General features: G+C 40.8%; 1 protein-coding gene across 1 annotated transcript in view; it reads right to left on the bottom strand.

Annotated features, from left to right (window-relative positions):
- The window catches only part of ADGRG2 (adhesion G protein-coupled receptor G2), a 904,627-nt gene that overhangs the window by 194,268 nt on the left and 687,996 nt on the right, over positions 1–22,363 (bottom strand). Inside the window, exons 25-26 of the mRNA XM_069205012.1 lie at positions 19,523–19,568; positions 19,308–19,411 (exon numbers count right to left, since the gene is read on the bottom strand). Coding sequence (XP_069061113.1) covers positions 19,308–19,411; positions 19,523–19,568 — 150 coding nt within the window. The remainder of the gene's footprint in view (positions 1–19,307; positions 19,412–19,522; positions 19,569–22,363) is intronic.

Genomic DNA, 22,363 nt, shown 5'->3' with positions numbered 1-22,363 from the left:
CACATATTGACAAAAGGGATGTATATATGACAGCCAACCACCTGAAACTCAACTCAAGCAAAACCGAAATAATCCTCTTTGGCCCTCACCAAAAAAACCTGGGACCCCCCATGGTGGCCCACCACGCTAGGCCCTGCACCCACCCTCGCCAACTACGCACGCAACCTCAGCATCATCCTAGACTCCTCCCTCTCTATGACCCAACAAATCAACGTTCTTACCTCCTCATGCTTCAACAAACTCCGTATACTGAAAAACATTCAAATGGATCCCCACAGAGACCAGAAAAACTGTCACTCACGCACTCATCAGCAGCAGGCTTGATTACAGAAACGCCCTCTACGCCGGCACCACTCTAAAACTCAAGTGCAAACTACACGCATCCAGAACTCAGCAGCACGACTCATCCTCGACCTCCACCGACACGAACACATCTCTCCACACCTCAAATCCCTCCACTGGCTCCCCATTGACAAAAGGATCACCTTCAAGATCCTCATCCTCACACACAAATCACTCCACAACACAGGCCCTGCCTACCTCAACGAGAGTCACCTTCCACACCCCCACACGAAACGTCCGTTCAGCTGACCTCTCTCTCGCCTCTGACCCCCGCATCAAACACACCACCACCGGGGGCAGATCCTTCTCCTACATTGCACCCAAAACATGGAACGCACTCACAACCCACATTCGCAAGACCCAAAACCTACTTCTTTTCAGGAAGGGCCTCAAAACCTGGCTTTTTGAACAGTGAACCTCCTAGCCCCTTTCCCTCCCCCCCATCCCCCCCCCCAGCGCCTTGAGACCCTCACAGGTGAGTAGCGCGCTTTATAAATCTCTTTGATACAGATCTACCTATATATATATATATATATAAATATATATCTACATAGATATATCTATAGATATATCCATGTACCTAGATATATCTATCTACATAGATATATATATATAGATATATACATATATATTTTTTTAGTTGTTGTATGGTTTCCTTGGGGGCCAAAATGGCCCCCAGGGAAACCCTACAACATCTAAAAAAAAAATTGCCCCCACAGGGGGTCACCCTGCCCACGGGCGACCCCCTGTCATTTCATTCTTTTTTTTTTTTTTTTTTGAAAAAAAAAAAATCCCCTGGGGGGGGGGGGGGCACGATCGCACCCCCCTCCCCCCCCCCCCCCAGGGGGCACCTACCTTTTTTTTTTTTAAAGAAAATTATGCCGGGGGGGGGCTGCCTGTTTTCCGGGGGGGCCGCCCCCCAAAAGTGAAATCCCTGGTGTCTAGTGGGGTTTCCTGGCCCCCGATCGCACCTGTGCTGCGATCGGGGGCCAGGAAACCATTTCAGAAGGCCTCATAAGAAAGGGGAGACTCTCCCCTTTCTTACGAGGCCTTCTGAAACTGTTTCTGGCCCCCGATCGCAGCACAGCTGCGATCGGGGGCCAGAAACAGTTTCAGAAGGAAACACTTTCAGGTTTCCTGGCTCCCCCGATCGCTGCACAGCTGCGATCGGGGGCCAGAAACAGTTTCAGAAGGCCTCGTAAGAAAGGGGAGAGTCTCCCCTTTCTTACGAGGCCTTTTCAAAATGTTTCCTGACCCCCCCGATCGCAGCTGTGCTGCGATCGGGGGAGCCAGGAAACCTGAAAGTGTTTCCTGGCCCCCGATAGCAGCACAGCTGCGACCGGGGGCCAGGAAACACTTTCAGGAAGGCCTCGTAAGAAAGGGGAGTGGCAAGGCTGCTTCCTGCTTTCATGGGGAAAACACCTTTGCAACGTCAGCGCGCCTCGCGGCGCGCTGACGTCACAAAGGGGCGGGTGGGGGGCGGGGGGAGACACGGTAGCTTCCGTGTCTCCCAGGGGAAAAAAAAAAAAAAAAAAAAAATCCTCGGGTGCGATGCACCAGAGGATTTATTAATGCCCTTCCTGGTGTCGGCCACTGGTCGTGACCCGCACCAGGGAGGGTGTGTGGGCGTCAGCCAGTGGCCGACGCCCGCACTTAAGAGGTTAAGAAGTCTTTTCTGCCTAAGTAGCCAAGTTGGTTGCTCATACTAGAACACGTAGAGCTTCTGAACAGCTTGAAGTGACCTTTTCCACTGATAGTAAGTATGATTTTGGTGTTGTTCATGACTTCGGATGGTTATGGCCCCAGAGAGGCTTTATGGCCTCTTCTGGATCACTGATCCAAAATGGTGAAAGGGTTTACCAATTGTTGAAAGCATTACAGTTACCTGTAAAAATTGCAGTTGTTAAATGTGCAGCCCATCAAAAGTCAAATGATTACATCTTGTTGTGCAATGCCTCTGCTGGCCAAGTGGCACAATACAGTGCACTCCGTGGCATATCTTTTAATGAAGAACAGAGTGATAGAAGCAACACCAGTGAGACAAACCAGAATTTCTTTATGATAGCAATTGATAGTTTGGAAGAAATTAGGAGACTGCAGGAAGAAGTGACAGAAAAGGAAAGTAAAGGTTGGAGTAGACCAGGTTGTGCTCAAAGAGACAAAGATGATGTTTGGGTTTCCCTGTGAAGAAAAAGCAGTTTTGCCAAATAGTTTCTTACCTTCAATGGCGTGGCATTACCATGGACAGGCACACATTGGCAGAAATGCCATGATCAGGACTTTCAGACAAATATAGTACAACCCCAGATTTAGACTGGTTGCAGAAACTGTGTGTCACAGATGTGTAACATAGCAACAGATGAATGTAGGGAAATGCACTGTGGTTAATCTGAGCCACATAGGTAGATCAGGATGTCATTTCAACAAAATACAACTTGATTTTATTGAAATACCTGTGTGTCATGGATTGAGGTATGTTTTGGTGGTGGTGTTCTCACACTGGGTTGAGGCTTACCCAACCCATAGAAATGATAGCCTTTCAGTTGCAAAGATGCTTTTGAGGGAGTTGATTCCTCAGTTCAGATTTCTGACCTATTTGGAATCAGACCGAGTATCTCATTTCAATAATGAGATCATAATATTATTGTGCGCAGCATTGCAAACTGAGCAAAGATTGCACTGCAGCTACAGACCAGAAACCTCTGGACTAGTCAAGCAAATAAATGGAACTTTAAAGTCTTGACTGGCTAAAGTGTGTGCACCCACAATGTTGAAATGGCCGGATGCTTAGCCTCTTGTTCTGATGAGCATGCGCAGCGCACTCGAAAGAAAGACAGGCTTGTCCCCTCATGAAATGATTATGAGGTGAGCTAAGAGGTTTCTAGCTGTGCCTGCAAATACACTTATGAAGTTTACAGTTGTCTTGGTGCTGGATTATTGCAAACGACTAGCTAATGTGGTTCGCTCTTTGTCTTGCCAGCTTGAAGAAGCAACTGCTCAGCCAATACAAGAACAGTGTCATGACTTGAGTCCAGGAAGTCATGCTTGGAGCCGTGCTGGAAAGGGCCTTTCCAGGTTACCTTGGTGACTACAACTGCTGTGAAGTGCACTGGTCTGACCAATTGGATTAATGTGAGCCACACACATTTGAGGCCGTCAAAGGCAGTCGAAGTTGCAGGAGAGCCAAGTCAGAGTCAGTCGACTCCTGCCAGCTCAGTGAACATTGAAACCCAGTTGTATCTGAAAAGAGAATTGTAATTGGAGACCAGTTGGTCACAAAAAGTCCAGACCCAGAAGTAACTGTGCCTCCAACTATAGCTGAAATAACTAAAGAGTCTGCTCAAAGTGACAGTGAAGATCATGCAACAAGTAGGTCAAAAAGAAAAAGAGTGCCTTGTTGAAAATGTTCAGCTCCCTAATGGACTTCGTACAATACTAATGAATGGGAGAAGGAGTTTGTTGCCTTTTGTGCTGTCAATTCAGATTCAACTGACTATTTTGGGATTTGAAATTGCTCTAGAGCTTAGCTTTGAAATCTCATTGCCGCTTGATGAACAGAGACATTACTTGCTGGAAGTACTAATTACAGATTATCAGACGGTTTATTATTAGAAACATTTGAACTTTTAGTAGCAATTTTGAACATTTGCAAGTATAGAAAACTTAATGAACTTTCTAAAAGTTTGTGAACTTTGTAAATAAGTGCAATGATTTGAGAAGGGTTTTGATTTTTGCTTTGCTAAGGGAAAAAAAGACGCTCTAAATAATTGAAAGCCGCTTTATATTTTTTAAATTTTTATATTTAATCTGATGTGTTGGTCTGATTCTAGAAAAGCTATGAGTTTGAATCAGGGAAAACAAAGTAAATGTAAGTCTGTGCGAGTGTACGATTAGTAATAATATGTGCGATTGTGAGTATTGTGTTGATAATTGGATTGAGTCTGCCTGTGAAAGACAAGCTTGAGAGCATAAATACATCAGTGTTGGGAGAATTGCATACAGAACAAAATACCCTGTATGAAGATAAAAGATTACTTAACTTTGATGACTCAAAGGGAGATTTGTCTTCAAATGTATACTAAAGGTTACTGTATGAATACATTGAGACTATGAATGTGTGTGATTTTTATGTTTGCACACAGACCCTTTCATTAGTACAGGACAAGATCACATATCACAACTTGCAATTAACATATGGAATTTCTTGCAGTCTGTTACTAACTTGATTGTAAAACCAAAGGTATATACAATATTTCTATTCAAACTTTGACCTTGTGTTTTCTTTTGTTCCTATAAGTCAGCATCTGTGTAGTATTGCCAAAGAGAAAAACATTGACATTGTGGGAGGTTTCTTTGAACCGACCCTGACTTTTGGAACTGCATACGCACACAAGCACAATTTAACCTGTATTCTCACACCGATAGGAAAATAGTTGATTGGATAAGTAGATGACAGAAGGAAAGAAATGAAAGCAAATATAGAAAAAGGAGTTGTTTTAGAAGACTGGGAAAAAGACCCTGTACATGCTTCAGGAAGCACTATACAAAGACACTAAACTTTAAACTGGCAATACGGTGGGAAATTATGTATATATAGACCTCAGTTGAAGACAGACACACAATTTGTAGGGACTAGTGGATGTAGACATGTATTTTTGTTTAGAAGTGTTTGGACATTTATGCTGAATGGACAGGACCCTGCCATACCAGGTGTTTATTTCATTTGTAGAAAGAATGCCTGAAGGCTGGTATGGTACATGTTATCTAGGTGTAGTTTTTCCAAAGATTTATCATATGAACAATCGAACCTGGAATGAGAAACCAAACTCTAGAGTTAAGAGAGGAGCTAACGTAGAAGAGATTGCTGGTGATGTATTTGGTGCCATCATCCCATCAGTTGGAGTAATCCTGAATGATATCAAGTTTAGGAAGTTGTCAACAATTATGCTGGAGCAATGTTGCTAATGGATACGGACATGATTGCTGTGGGATCAATGGTTTTGCAAAAATGTCTGTGTTAGACATATAATTGGGGAAGGAGGAAGAGTTTGTGCATCATTGCTGCAAGTACATATCTGACAATAGTAAGGAGATAAGGAAGTTTATCTCTAACGTTGCAAATGTGAAAAATTACCTGAAAGGGTTGATAGCCATAGGTGCATGGGAAGCAATTAATAATGTTTTTTCAACTATTGGAAAGTGGTTTGGAAACCTGGGTAATGTAGTAGTAGGAAAGATTTTGAAATCTGTGTTGAGTGTGGCTCAGTGTGCCTTAGTTGCACTTGGAGTTTACAAACTATCCACAATGTGAAAAGAGAAAAGAGCTGAGAGCGAAGAGAGGAGGGAACAGATTGAAATGGAGAAGATGAGGACCGTTTATTACAAAAACTAAAAGAGATTTGAGAATTACAATAGATTGAAACATTATCAAACTACAATGCCTTGAGTTGTCTCATTAAAATTAGTGTCCTTTTTGTGACGGCATAGGTTGCTGTCAAAGAAGGACTGTTGGAGCGTAAATTTTGTAATGCTTTTAGTGACCCAGACGTCAGCAGGTTTCATGTTAAAAGCTTAACGTAGAGAAAAGCTGCACAAACACATATTTTAAAAGTGCTCATGTTTTATTTGGTGGTGGACACTGTTGTGCCTACCCGGAATGACAATGTGCTAACAAGATTTAAATGATATCGAAGTATATTTGAAACATTAAAGTAACTACTAATAGTGAAACAAATTTGATTTTATAATGTTTACTATGTGATTTATGAGTATAAATTTACATGCACATAAAATAAATGCACTTCTCTGTTGTACCTGTGATGCTTTAAAAAAGTTTGCAATCCTTAATGAAATGTTTTATTCTTTTTGATAACATATTATTAATACTGAAATGTTCATATTATGTGTGTTTTATTAACTACGATATTAATGCATTATAGTTCTTGTGTTAGCATAACTAGGCCTGCAGACTTCGTATTTGTAGTCATGTAAAAGTGATGAATCATTATTTGTCTCCTTTGTTTAATTTTACAAGACTGTTTCTAAAGGACCTTGGCCTGGAACATTGAGGCCTGTGGATTAAACATGAAATAAATGGTTTCTATCAACATGAACTTTTCACATGGAAAGAAGTCGAGTCCATTAACCCTGGGAAGAATTTGTCTTGTTGCAAAGTGATAGAAAACTGTAATTGATTGTTGGGTCACATGGAAGAAGATGACTTCAGACTTAGCTATGTTGCAAATTTGATTTGTGTTTAGACTTTGATTGGATATTGCCCCTTTGTGTGATGTGGAACAACTGAACTGCCGAATCAGAGACATTTGTGTACTTTACTATAGGAATGGACTTCATAAGTTTAAGTTAGGTGTTCTCTAGTTGTCCTCTACTTGTTCTCTGGTTGTCCTCTGATTGTCCCTGTGAACCGTTCTCTGTGCAGCTCGTGTTCTACAGTTACCCTGATGGTGTTTCTAACGGACTTAGCTGATGATCTACATGATTTGCTGATGAAGAAATCTCTTGAATGTTGTCTCTAGGAGAGAGATATCTCTCAGTTAATGCTATTCTTTTTTATACTTTTTCTCTAATAGAAGTTAGCATGCAGACACCTTTCTATTTTATTTTTCTAGTTAGTTTCTTTGAGCCCAAAATAGATTGGTTCCAAATGTGGCTAGTTATACGGATAACCCATGTCCAAACCTGATTTTTAAATCTCTGTTTAATTTGATTTGTGAAATTTCAATAAAGTCTGATTTGAGATATGTTTCTATTGCTCATATAATAACTGTAATGATATTTATTCTTTTTGAATGCCTAATAGTGTTGCTATTAAGTAAATTAATTGTGTTTCCCCATTTTGGGCAACCAATGATAGTGATTTAGTTTTGTAATTTGATTCTGCACACAATTTGCGTAACTTTAGCTTTATGGATGTGAAATAAAGCCTTTACATTTTTACTGATTGGACTTTCCCTTCTGTGGCCACATTAGTAAAGGTGTTTAAATTTGTTGGGATAAGTTGGAAATGATTGTTTATGGTTAACCACACTCTTAACTGGGTCCAAAGGTCTGTCGATCTCGGTGAAGAGTTTTGCTTCCTGCGAAGCATGAGAAAAAAACATTTAGCAGTTCTACACTGAAGGGAGAAGGTCCCCTTGCATAAGGCAATAGATTACTGGCATAGCAAAGCCTTAAAGTGTGAGACCACTATTGGCGTAATTAGTTTTTAGTGTGACAGCAAAGTGAATAAGGATGGCCCTCTTGCACCGTAGGGGCAAGGTAACTCCGGACTGTCCGAAGAAAGTCTGACTTTAGTCGACTGGTGTCCAAACTGAGGCACTCAGTCACTGACACAAAAAAAAAGAACTTGGGCAGTCACAGAGTGAAGGGTGCTGATTGAGGTTCTTGATGGTACCCTCTTGGTGAGGATGTAGTGGGTAGTAGAATTGGAAAAAGAAGGGACAAAAATCTAATGAGCAGCAGCATAAAGACATTGTAGAGATGCAGGAGGAGCCCAGCAAACAGGTGGTATCACCAGTGGTGCAATACAGTAATGTAGCAGTTCATAAAACTGAAGCTAGCTATCAACAAAGTACTGGAGAAAAACAAGACAAGCAAGCCACCCCAGAGTAACAAAATAGACCAATATAAGGCACAGACTGTGATACTGGGGGTAACAGTGCCATATAGCAATGCCTTTCCAAGCAAGATAGTCATAACCTCAATAGCTGTACATCTGCTGTGGGCTGACCTTAGATCACAGATCATGCTAAAGAAATCAACGAAACTGTCAAACCGCTAAAGAGGGCTTCAATGAACAACACAGCATCAACATGCTTTTGGCCCTTACTCATACCCTGGAGGACAGAATAGATTATGCAAATGAGAGCTCCAAGTAGAATAATCTGCCGATTATGGGACACCTAGAGATGGTGGAAGACCTCTCCAGCAAGGTTGTCCCTCGAGGATTGGATAATGTGGCCTCTTAACCTTTTGTGGCGAAATCTAACAGAGCACTGGGGCACCACATAAAAGACATGATTGCACTTTGTTTTATTTAAAGAGATAACTATGCAAACCAATAGCATGCTGATAGGGTTGACACCTCGCAGTATGAATTCAAGAAGATTCTGATTGTTTCCGATTATTCGCAACAAATTCAGTGCTACCATAAGTCTTTAGAAACAGTGAAACAAACTGTGGGCACTTGGATTGAAGTAAACCTTCTGTATATAGCCAACCTCAAGATCATGTATGATGGAAAAACTCATGTTTTTGTAGAACCAGATTATGTCTGGGAATAACTGAAGATATGAGACAGGGTTCCACTGCTGCAGACCTCTAATGGATGCATCATATCATCTTATTCAAGCTCAGGGCAACTGGAACTCCAAGTAGGAACAAGACCAAGAAATCAAGACATTTGCTGAGGTCAGTACAAGAGAATGGCACATTATTCGAGGAGTACTTGCAGCCGGATCAGGAGTATGAGAAGGTAGCAGACACTACAGTAGCAATGATGAATATAGCAATAGGTGGCAGAGCAGATTGTGATATATGAAGAACTGGATAGGTCAAGGCTGCTAGATTGTAGAGTGAAAATCACTCCACTTTAACATAGACGTTCAAGAATAATATTTTGATATACCTGTATAGAACTTGTTACATACAGAAAGGGCAGATGGAAGAGAAGGTGGGAAGGGACAGGCTCCCTCTCTCTTATCCACAGGAGTGAGGAGGTTCCATGAAGCTTTGTGAAAAGGAGTGTAAATATGGATGCTTTTGCTAAGTGCAGGTAATAGAGGAGCTTGCTCTGGGGTACACATCATGGGCACTAGTTGATCAGATTTTGGGTCAGCAGGGCTGGAAAGGAACCAGCCCACATGCTGGAAGACAGCACCAGAGAAGAAAGAAGGGAGAATGTATTGCGATTGTTCTTGATTACATTGAGTTAGTAGGGAGGTTCAATAGTATTGGCACTGTCTGAAGACAGACAAAATATAGGCAATATGTTGTGCTTAAGTTGTTCAGATGACTGTCTTGGAGTGGGGAACAGAGATGCTTAAGTTGTAGATGCACAGTCATAGTCCACCATGTACAAGTATTCATGAGGTGAAAGGTAGATACAAGGAACCGACAGGCACAGGGCTGCAGGGTAGGATGATTGAGAAATACTACTGCACAAACATCACAGGATATAATTAAGTTTTCATTATGGAACTAAAGGTAGCTACTCAAAGAGCTACAGAGTGCTTTCATAACAGAAAGGACATGGAGTGAAGATGGATATGCAGCAGGAAATACATTTGACAGTGAGAGGCTGAGAAATTCCATAAGAATGGGCAAGGAAGTGTTTACTCCTCAGTTTGTGCATGGGTGGCTCTAGATGTGCCATTTTAGGTGCACCGGCAACTGGCAGATAAGGAAGAAGGGTATATGCTGTGTCATAGGCTGTTAAATAGGAGGGAAGTATCGATAGTGAATGTGCATTCTCTTAATGTATATGATAACGTTTTTGTGGAGTGTCTTGGAGTGGCTTCACCTTTCTTGGTGCTTTTATGCTTTTAGCGAATGACATCAATTATTTGTTTAACAGCAAATGGGACACCCGCCCCTTAAACCTAATGTCAAGCTGGATATGACTGAAACACTGAAATTTCTAATGCATGATGGAGGGCAAGAACATCACCTCAGTACTGAAGGATGCACTAGATATTTAGCCACTTATGAAACGTATCGTCAGCTGGATTACATTCTGGTTTACACAGCAAGATTGCCAGAGTCAGGAATAAATAATACCATTGTAGATTTCTTTTGTATCATTCCCTTATGCAGGCTAGAATGATGGTACATGGCATCTGGGCATGGATAGCGGACCGGTGTGAGAGAGTATGGAAGACATGTCTATGCAAACTTTGTAAGGCGCTCAGATGTCCTCAGGTCAAGTGCGCGCAAAATAAAACTAACATTTTTTTTTTTTTACAAAGGGTCATTGAGAGATTCTTTTAGACCAGCTAGAACACCTCATCCAGTCTGGCAGCAGACCATGAAGTCTTAAAGGTAGTAGTAGGAGGATAATGTATAACCAGGATTTATAGTACCAAACTACAAACTGAAAGGGGGCTTGGCAGACTAGAGAGGTCCCTCAGAAACATAGAAAAAGAAGCAGTTTGCAACGAGGTTAGAAGACCAGAAAATAATGAAAAAAAGTTAGCTGCACTTGGGACACACTTAACAAATAGAGTAATAGAATATATTGTTGTAGGTTATAGTGAAAGAGGGGGCAAGACGAGGTGGCTGGTTGCATGGCAATCAAACAGGCAGCTAGCTCATGCTGCAATCTCATTTGTATGGAAAGCCATGTGTAGTGTCTTGCAAGTTATAGGATGGAACCCTTTTGGCTCCAAACGGACTTTGTATCAGTGTGACGTAATCGCTAAAATAGAATGCAATAAAAGCTTGGTTTAGAATGTTGAAGTTCACAGGTACACGCTGAAGAATAAAGACATGTGATTTACAGCTACATGTGTGGTGTAATCATTGGAAGGTGACGAGATAGGGGATAAGTAACCCGAAGAAAGATAGTGCTCTCCCAGAGCGTTTGCAGTAGTCCAAGCAAACTGCTTGTGTGTTCCACATGTGCTTTCATCGAAGTGCTGAGTCAACATTTGGCGTATGTGGAGTCAAAGTGCAACTGTAGCCGGTGTAAAGTATCTGAACGTAAAGAAAGCTTTATTGAAAAGTCTACACATTGTTGGTCAAGAAAATACGACGAAGACCTTACTAAAAGGTACTGTGCTGCCACGCAAAATAAAGCTATATGTTGAACAGAGCATTAACAATGAGGGCAGATACAATCAGGTTTACTAAGTGCAATCAAAGATAGTTATAACTTGCCAAAGAAAGCTGTGAATGGAGGCACTGCAAGACAGAGATCAACTAGGTGTCAGAAAATGCAAGCTGACATATAGGAGGAAATAAAAGACTTACTGAGCCCATTAAACTGTCATCATCTTGTGGCTGAATGTGGCCCCAAGAGAAGTTGCTGGGATTGTGCCTAAAGAGCTGTCCATACCTCCAGCAGTGAGAAATTCAGCAGAAGGCAGTTTTGCCAATCGAGCCCATCAAGGACTACCTCAGCCAATTGTAGTGTAGGAGCATGAATGGAACTGGCCTAGTATTCAGCAAGAGGAGTCAGAGACGTGTCATATGGACTGCTGTGAATGCATTTGACTATAGCGATGACAAATTAGTTATGATAGCTACGCAAAAGGAGCACAATAGAGCTCTGACACAAGTATGTTGTTTACTAAGTGATGTAGGTTTGACTTTCAGTGCAGGCAAGTGTGAGTTCAACAAGACAAAAGTAAAATCCTTTGGCCATATTTTTTCTGATGTAGGTATGACACCTGATCCTGCAAAAGTACAGGCTTTGTCAAATGCTGATGCCCCACAAGATGTTTCAATGGTATGCTCTTTTCTTTTCTTGGCATGGCCAGTTAAAGGTACATACAAGACTGGGACACTGTTAGTATTCCATTGAGAGTTGGCAAAGAATTTTTTTTCCTTTCAGTGGTCACAAAAATGCGGGAGAAGTTTCAAGAGAATGAAATACGGCATTGAAAATGCTACTGAAATGGCATACTTCAATCAAAAGCTTCATACAGAGAATGTAGTGGTCGCTAGCCAAGTCAGGCTAGGCGCTATCTGTGCAAAGCATAGTGGACGCCGAGACACTTGATGGCATATTGTGGCTTATGCTAATAGAAGTTTGTCCCAAACAGATCATGCTTTTTCACAGCCAGAGAAAGAAAGTATGGCTGTGGTAGGGCTTGTGAACATCTCCATGTATTACTATACTGAAAGTCTTTTATACTGGAAACTGATCATCAAGCTGTACTGACCATCTTTGGCAATCCAAAAGCCAGGATACCTACTCACATTGAAAGATAGGGACTATGATTGCAGGAGTAAGATTATACAATTGTACATCAACCAGGAAAGAGTCAGAATCCTGTTGACTATATTTCTCGAGTGCCTATAGAAGGTCATGGTACTCCAACCAAGAAAGCTGGAGCATACATTAACTTCATTTTTAATTCAAATACACCAGCTGCTATTTCATTAGCCAAGATCATCACTGCCACGAGCCATGATAATGACATGCTCATGTTAAAGGACATAATTACACATCAGTTGTGGAACAAACACACGACCTCTCACAAATGATGATGAATATCAAAAATAAAGTGATGTCAATGATGAATTGTCTGTAACTCAGAAAGGAGTTATACTGCTAGGGTCGACAATCCTGATCCTAGAGATTCTGCGACAGAATGTAACTGAAGTGCCTCACAAAGAACATCGTGGTATCGTTTCCACAAAAAGAGTTCTAGACGGAGTTTGGTTTGCATACTTGATGAAAGAGTTGAAAAGGACCTCACAGCCTGTTATATATGCAACTACCTTTCTATCAATATTATTCAACATACTCTGAACATGACATAACTCCCTAAACATGCATGGGAGAGAATAGCCATTCACTTCTTTGGTTCACTGGATAATTTATATCACCTAATGGTGACTGTAGATGAATACTCACGTTTCCTGTTGGTTGAAGACTCCTCATCTATGACTCACAAACCAGTCATTGAAAAGCCTGATGGCATCTTTGTGACATGGGCAATACGAGCCATTCTGAAGTCTGAAAATGTCCCACCCTTCAAGTAAATAATTCAAAGAGTTCCTGGAATATCTGAACATAAAGCATCAAACGAGTACACTTTTGTGGCTGCAGGTCAATGGACTTGTTCAGTGTTTTATGAGTACGCTAAAGAAAGCAGTACAGCATGCAACTCAAGAGAAGGTGAAAGAAAGGCTGACCCTGAAAACTCAGTGACTGTTGCTACCTTTTCACCATCCTTAGCCATCTCTGGCACTGAAGATGACAGGTCACATCTTCCAGTAACTAGATCAGATTGAATGATCAAAGCACCAAGAAGGTTGATCGAAGAGATAGAACTGTACATGTTTCTTCCTATATATAAGTGTGTGTCTACTGATTTTGTTAAAATTGTAATTTTTCATTGAACCGCGGTCGGCGATAATATGGAGGAAAGTTCTGCCAACAGGCTGGCGGTACTTCCCTCCATATCATGGAAGCCATACCGCCAATGTACCACACCGACCGCCACATTAATCACCAGCCCGACGGCCGTCACTGTACCGTCTACCACCATGGTTCTTGTGGCTTCCTTACCACGAAAACCATGGAGGTAGGCACTATCAGTGACAGTGAATCCCTCCCTGATAGGTGTCTCCCCCACACCCTCTCCCTCTCCCTTCCCCTCCACAGGTTCCCCCTCCACCTTCCTCTCCAGACCCCCCTTCATACGCCCCCCTCCCTTCACACACACAGACACACACCCATTCCCACATTCATCCACGCATGCATGCATCCATTCACACACACAACCACACACACTTACATACATACATGCAGACACGCATTCACACAACTCAACATACACGCACTCACCCCCCCAAACATATATCAGTGTGAAGTAATCACAAGAATAAAATGTAATGAAAACTTGGTTTAGAATGTTGGAGTTCAAAAGTACATCTAGAGGAATAAAGACGTGTGATCTGCACCTGTGTGTGTAGCTTAGTCATTAGTGGGAACCTAGGCTGTGGAGGACGCTACTCCTTGCAGTGAAATAGAGGAGCTTAAGGATTACATGTTAGAGTGCATCAAATTACAATGGCTGGCTGCAGTGCAGTTTCTGATACTGGATTCTCCCCTAACCAAAGAAAGTGTTCTGTCGACAATTAATGCTTCACAAAAAGGGAAGGCCTTGTAGTATGGTTTACCAGTGGACCTTTATCAGACTTTTACGATGATTTTGGTGGAAACATTTACAGTATTATTTCCGAAAGTACAGTTTACACTGAAAATACTTCCCTCCATGAAAGAGGTGGTTTAAGTAATGACACTGAAACCAAAATGAACCAAAGAACTGGGGCTCCTACACACCACTATTAATGCTAAATACCTATGTAAGCACTGAGCAAGGACTTGACTAATAGGCTTTTTGGGTGGAAGAAGCACTGACACAGAGATCAATGCAGCTTTGTACCTAGAGTAAGATGTTAAACCTATGAGGAATCAATCATGTCTTGCACAGTCTAGGGAGGGCAAAACACCCCTCTATGCTGGAGATAAGGTAAGATAAGGCTTTCATACAATTGGCTGTGCCAGCATGTCGAACATATTAAAGTGCATGGGGCTCTGCTCTTTATCTTTAGGCTGGAATTAAATATTGTACAGTGATCCCAGAGCCAATGTGAGGTCTGTGATATCCAACAGTTGTAAGACAGAAAGAGGAACTAGACAGGGCTACCCTTTGTCCCACTCCTATTTGTCCTGATGATGCATGGATTGGGTTATATTCAGCAACGTAAGAAGCCAGATTGAGGCATATAAATGAAGGACACTGCATGTGATTTTCGATGTACACAGTCGACATTCTGGTATATTTGCAGGGCCCAATGATGTCAGTACAACATCTCATGCTGGTATAGACCTGTTTTGGAGCGATCCCGGAACTAAATGTGAACCAGGAAAAGAACAGACTTTTTAAAATGGAAGAACAATTAGACAGGAGTAAAGCAGATTTCCTGAATTTCAGGAATCAGTGGAACCAATTGCCTTTAGGCACTCGAGTTGTGCCCAAGACATAAGAGTAGTATTGGTGCAACAAGGAACTAATTGTAATCACCGTGAAGATGTCAATGGTCTTTTGGAGCACTGTGCTACTGTCCTTCATGCGTATTGTGTCGGTAGATTAGGTGGTTCTTTTGACCTGCTGCTTATATTCCATGCAAAAAGCCACTGTGTTGTTTGCATATGCTAAACTAACGGAAGATGTGGGACTAAATCTGGAAAACAGACTTTCAACTGGACTTGGAGATCCTGACCATACACACAAGATTGTCAAATAATTCTGCCTCTGGATGCTGCCATAAAGGTCAGATAAACAATTCGGTAGTATCTGATATGTGCATTTTGTATCAATATTTATTCAACCTGGCCAAACAGGGTAAACAAACAATATTTTCCACGTGGCCAATTGTTAAATCAATCAAAATGAGGTGCTCTCTCTCTTGTGGGTCTGCATTTGAGGGCAAATAAGTCTTAGAATGTTAGACAGCCCAGTTTTTTAATGGACCTGCACCTTCCAACGCAATTAGTTGTGAAAATGCCTGAGTGGAGTAGGAACGGTTATCTGTGCTTCAAGAGTCAGTGCAAAATTTTAACAAATTATTATATGAATCATACTGTGGTTGTGGGTGGTTTAAAGCAGAATATTTTAGCCCCATGAGGAAGATAAACCCTGATTCCATTCGGGAAACTCTTCAGTGAGGCAGCACTGCCATCTTTTAAATAACAAATAATGGCGTACATTACCTATTAGAAATGTCTCTTCTGTAGCAACCCCCTGAGGTGAAAAACATTCTGCCATCACTTTTTCCGTGTCATTCGCTTGAGTGTTTTTATTAGCAGTTACTAAAATATGTATAGCAGATGCTACAAATGATTTTTTATTGGCTGTTAAGGTACATGCATTATTACTAATTCAAAAACCTTTATTATCTCAGTTTCAGAATGATAAAAAGGCGCTGTAGGGATCTGACCCAAAGATTATATAGATCGTTGCAGAGATCAAGACCATTTATGTTTTTTTTCATCCAGGAGGTCTCACTCCTAATCAGTTTTAGAATGATACAACCAAGTATTTCAAATCTATCTCAGTGCCTTACACATCACTTCATTGAAGTCTGAGATTAATTATTTTGTGACCGATTCCCAAAAAAACCCCAAAGACCTCATTGGCACATGCCTAATGTTTGTATACGTTGCATATTTTTAGGGATTCACAGAACCGGAATTACAACTGTTCTCACTTTTCCGGCATTTACCTGTCATCCGAAGAAATGCAAACTATAGGCAGAGCAGAAATACTGAAGGCATAGGATTACGATAAATATACCCATTTTCATCTCTTTATTTTTGTTTTATATTCCCCGAAACAAATGGGGTGTTTGTGACAAGTTTCAATACGGAGTGCACTGTTTACTTTCAGTAGCCGTAAATTGTATGTGCACTAAGTGCATTACAAATGTTTGGGAATACCCTCTGTAGTGTTCCGTGATGGTCTAGTTGTTTTGAGACCGATCACGGAACACTTACCCGGAAGGGGGAAAGACTTCTGCGGCAAGGCGAGCCTTTAATAAAAAGTGGAATTTTGAGTTTTACCGCCGACTCCAGAGTAAAAGCATTTAGGGCCAGATGTAGCAAAGAGATTGTGAGTCGCAAACGGCGACAATCGCCATTTGCGAGGCGCAAATGCCTCTTTGCTATGTAGAAATGCATTTTGCGAGTCGGATTCGACTCGCAAAATGCATTTCCGACTCGCAAATAGGAAGGGGTGTTCCCTTCCTATTTGCGACTCGCAATGCTATTCATTTTCATTTGCGACCGCAAAAGCGGTCGCAAATGAAAGCGCAGTTACCATCCACTTGAAGTGGATGGTAACCCAGGCGCAAACGGGAAGGGGTCCCCACGGGACCCCTTCCCCTTTGTGTCTGGAAAAAAAAAAAAAATTTCAGAGCAGGCAGTGGTCCAATGGACCACTACCTGCCCTGAAAAATACCGAAACTAAAGGTTTCGGTTTTGTTTTCAAAGTGCAGCTCATTTTGCTTTAAGGAAAACGGGTTGCACTTTGAAAAAAAAAAACTGTCTCCAGCAGGCAACCATCCCTGTGAGTGCCCCTACTCGCAATGGGGTCGCAAATTGCGACCCACCTCATTAATATTAATGAGGTGGGTCTTTGCGACCCCATTGCGAGTTGCAGAAGGTGTCTGAGACTCACAAATTGCAAGTCGCAATTTGGAATCTTCCTACATCTGGCCCTTAGTGTGTGCCTGTTTCCTTTCACTGCAGTGTGCGGCGCGAGGCGGTTATTGCAGGATAGAACACCCTCAAAGATGGGATTGTGGATGTTCAACACATTTACAATACCTTTCACCACTTCTTTTCGAACATCTGCTTCCCCCACCCCACTTACGACGGTGGAAAAAAATATTGTCTACAGTCATAACTTTCGTTTGGCAATGGAACACTCCACAGATCTCGATTCTGTTAATCATGATCCTAGCTTTCTGGTTGCAGAATTACAATAAGTACCTTATATCAGCTCCAATATAAGTAACCATCCTCTTTTAGGCCCCTAAAACCATACGTTATATCACGGCCCTTTATGGACGTCCACTGGACTTACACGATTTTGTGGCTGCCACAAAATCATGGATTTGCCACGAGTGTAAATAATCCAATATTTGATTCATAATCTGCAAATGTTAACAAAAAATAGCTTTTAGCTCAAATGGATAAATAATTACAAAAACACAGAAGCACATTTTGCTGCACAGTGGAAGGGCTTTCACAAAGGTTGGCTGTTTGTCTTTCTTTGTCTTTCGGTTTGTTTTCAGAGAATAACTTGGCTGTGCCATTATGCTTTCTAGAATATGAAATAATAGAGTAACCAGCTTCCTTTGTAACGTGTAAATGGCTTTCATATAACATGCTGCACTAAAATGCATACTAGTAAAGTGCACGTATGAGTATATTATTTCATTGAAAGCACATTTATTGATCATTTTTCAAGTACGTTTATGTTATAGCATTTTAGAAATGTTATTTCTATAACCATTTTATATTCATTCTGAGAAAAGTGTGGAAAATCATTTAAATCAAATGTGCATTTATGTCTGTTATTTTGCCTGGAGTTAAGGCCATGGTTCTGTGTGTGTTTCTAACCTTCCACATAAAGCTTGTTTATTGCATATTTTCCTAAGCTACAGATGCAATGGGTTCGAGTCTCTTGTTAATAAGGAGGTCTACTGTCAGAAGGAGATAGGGGGGGTCTGAGAGATGTGTTTCCAAGGGCAAAAGGAGTATCATGGAGCCGAACTAGAGCTGGTAACTGAGTTCCCCTCTACATTCCTGAGCACGGGAGTTATCCAAGGTCGGATGGAAGCAACTTGAAAGGATGAAAATGTCAATTAGATGTGCGTTTATAACACTGTTGTTTCAGTGGAAAGATTTGGCTGTGATGTCAGCCCTTGGAAGATTCAAGATTTAGGTGTTGTTCAGTCGGCTGTAGATTCAGATTCCTTTTGCCCCTTGATCAGAGTGGACCTCTGAGATGTACAGAGCTTTCTTCCTTTATTAGGGTAGGTGGCTTTCTGCTGCTCACATCTCTCGTGACAGAAATATCTACAAAGGTTTCTGTAGAGCTGACATTTTTTTCTCTGAAATTCTTATAGGTAATCAAACTGCCAGGAACGTAGATTAAGTGGTTAGGCAGGAGGGCTTATGCCTGAATTCAAAGCATCATACGCTTTTCCTTATTTTTTGTATTGTCGCTATTGAAATATTGGTCTTTTATATGTTGATAAAATTTAATGTTGTGAGCCATTTTAATTCTCCTTTGGTGATTCTTTACATTTATTTATGACATGTTTTTGAGACTGATCTGAGTACGTTTGACTTTGAGTCTGGAGTAAAGCCCATTAAAATTTTAAATTTAAATGGGTTCCACTGAGATTAAAGTTGATTAATTTGATGCATGTCTCCTCACCACTCGCAGCAAAAAATTCATCTGGTTCGCAAATTTAGAAATAGTGTCTACTGCTGGATCAGTTATTTTATGTTTGGGTGTCAGGCTAGCATTAATGCTTTGAAACCATTGCCCAAATAGTGTTACCATGGGTAAAAATGTCAAAATAATAAGGTGATATCACTTTGGAAGCAGTGCGAGTTCATGAGAAACAATTAAATGACCAGGTCAGTAAACAGAATAAAAATACATATGCGCTCTATGCATCTCCATAAAGATTACCAGCAGAACTCCAAAGCTTGTCAGGTGATTGCATTTGCATATTGTCTCGTTGCCTTTTGAATCTGCGACCACACAGCCTTCCGATGACCAACCTCCTGTGCCATCTGTCACATGACAGGAAATGAACATGAGTGATATAACAAAAGCAACATTTCCATAATCAGGTGGCAATCAGATGTGTCATATAATTAATGAGTGTCTGATTGGATACTCACTGTTTCTTTTGAAGTCCCAAAAAACACACTTTTTAGTAAAATGTTCCTGTGAAAAAATAAAAATGAACACAGTTCCAATGCAAGTTTACAATAGGTGTCTAAATAGTCATATAATACTGTTGTCTACAAAGAGTAAAACATAAAAGTACCTTGAAGCAAAGAAAAAAGTAGAACTCCATATATATCTCTAATAATAATACTCATTCCATTCATTACAATCGAAAGATTATAGTTTAATGAAGGAATAACCTTGACTACAGGCAATTCCCTGTATTTTCACAAACTGTTCTAATTTATCTTGAGATGCACATAGGTTCTCTTCATTCAAAATATTCAGTTTGTCATGTATACTCTATATTCCTTCAAATACAGTAAAACCTGATTATGTTTATATGAGGTCTGGAACATGCTGAAAGCATCTGTATCAAGATACCACTTTAAGAGCACCAAGATCAGTTCTGATATCTCTCTGTAGTGAAATTATGCATTCTTGGAGGTATGAAAGTTAAATGAAATAATGCATTTCAAATGGACAGATATTATATTTTTGACTGGTACTCTGCACATTTAATGTATTAAAATATTTTAAACTCTTCAAATCTGAAGAACAATATTAATGCCAGGAAACACTCCTCACCAATAACACCATTCATTTAAGCTGACTGGATCTCAAAATTATATGTATGATAAATATTTAATAATTCTCTAAACCATGCAAGTGTAGTTGAGAAAATCAGTTTAAAAATGATCACGTTTAGGAAAATCCTATACAAATATTCTATACGAATGTCGTTAAAGTTGCAAAATATCTACATGTGTACAGGGAGTGCAGAATTATTAGGCAAGTTGTATTTTTGAGGATTAATTTTATTATTGAACAACAACCATGTTCTCAATGAACCCAAAAAACTCATTAATATCAAAGCTGAATATTTTTGGAAGTAGTTTTTAGTTTGTTTTTAGTTTTAGCTATGTTAGGGGGATATCTGTGTGTGCAGGTGACTATTACTGTGCATAATTATTAGGCAACTTAACAAAAAAAAATATATACCCATTTCAATTATTTATTATTACCAGTGAAACCAATATAACATCTCAACATTCACAAATATACATTTCTGACATTCAAAAACAAAACAAAAACAAATCAGTGACCAATATAGCCACCTTTCTTTGCAAGGACACTCAAAAGCCTGCCATCCATGGATTCTGTCAGTGTTGTGATCTGTTCACCATCAACATTGCGTGCAGCAGCAACCACAGCCTCCCAGACACTGTTCAGAGAGGTGTACTGTTTTCCCTCCTTGTAAATCTCACATTTGATGATGGACCACAGGTTCTCAATGGGGTTCAGATCAGGTGAACAAGGAGGCCATGTCATTAGATTTCCTTCTTTTATACCCTTTTTTGCCAGCCACGCTGTGGAGTACTTGGACGCGTGTGATGGAGCATTGTCCTGCATGAAAATCATGTTTTTCTTGAAGGATGCAGACTTCTTCCTGTACCACTGCTTGAAGAAGGTGTCTTCCAGGAACTGGCAGTAGGACTGGGAGTTGAGCTTGACTCCATCCTCAACCCGAAAAGGCCCCACAAGCTCATCTTTGATGATACCAGCCCAAACCAGTACTCCACCTCCACCTTGCTGGCGTCTGAGTCGGACTGGAGCTCTCTGCCCTTTACCAATCCAGCCACGGGCCCATCCATCTGGCCCATCAAGACTCACTCTCATTTCATCAGTCCATAAAACCTTAGAAAAATCAGTCTTGAGATATTTCTTGGCCCAGTCTTGACGTTTCAGCTTGTGTGTCTTGTTCAGTGGTGGTCGTCTTTCAGCCTTTCTTACCTTGGCCATGTCTCTGAGTATTGCACACCTTGTGCTTTTGGGCACTCCAGTGGTGTTGCAGCTCTGAAATATGGCCAAACTGGTGGCAAGTGGCATCGTGGCAGCTGCACGCTTGACTTTTCTCAGTTCATGGGCAGTTATTTTGCGCCTTGGTTTTTCCACACGCTTCTTGCGACCCTGTTGACTATTTTGAATGAAACGCTTGATTGTTCGATGATCACGCTTCAGAAGCTTTGCAATTTTAAGAGTGCTGCATCCCTCTGCAAGATATCTCACTATTTTTGACTTTTCTGAGCCTGTCAAGTCCTTCTTTTGACCCATTTTGCCAAAGGAAAGGAAGTTGCCTAATAATTATGCACACCTGATATAGGGTGTTGATGTCATTAGACCACACCCCTTCTCATTACAGAGATGCACATCACCTAATATGCTTAATTGGTAGTAGGCTTTCGAGCCTATACAGCTTGGAGTAAGACAACATGCATAAAGAGGATGATGTGGTCAAAATACTCATTTGCCTAATAATTCTGCACTCCCTGTAGAATTAGGAGATATATGAATTTTCACTATTCCCAAAAAATGTTTCCCCACACATAGTAAAACAATTTCCATGTGAGGTTTTCCAATTCACCACACTCACTGTAAAAATTAGGGAGGCAGTCTGTTGGATTTACAACATAAGTGAAGGTAAGTGTGGGAAAGGCAATGCAATGGTTTGTAAATCCATACAAATTTAGGACTGTGGGTGTTGACTAATTGCTCTGGGTTTCCTTACTTACCCCTCTCATATACCATGGAAAAGCCAACAAGAAATATTACATGTGTCCTCTACCAAGTAGTAAATTATAAGCATGCTTGGATGACAAACCCCACCTGCAATACTAGGTTTGTGAAACAAGCCCTAGTTTAAATATCTAGATTCATAATCTTTCCATACATGAGAATTGTACCTAGAACAATTATCTGCTAACAAATCTGCTCAGCTGTGTATGTTATAA

This window comes from Pleurodeles waltl, chromosome 8 (genome assembly GCF_031143425.1).
Source record: "Pleurodeles waltl isolate 20211129_DDA chromosome 8, aPleWal1.hap1.20221129, whole genome shotgun sequence".
Lineage (NCBI taxonomy): Eukaryota > Metazoa > Chordata > Amphibia > Caudata > Salamandridae > Pleurodeles > Pleurodeles waltl.
The sequence above is the reverse complement of the archived record's forward strand: the minus strand, read 5'-3'. Positions and strand labels throughout refer to the sequence as shown.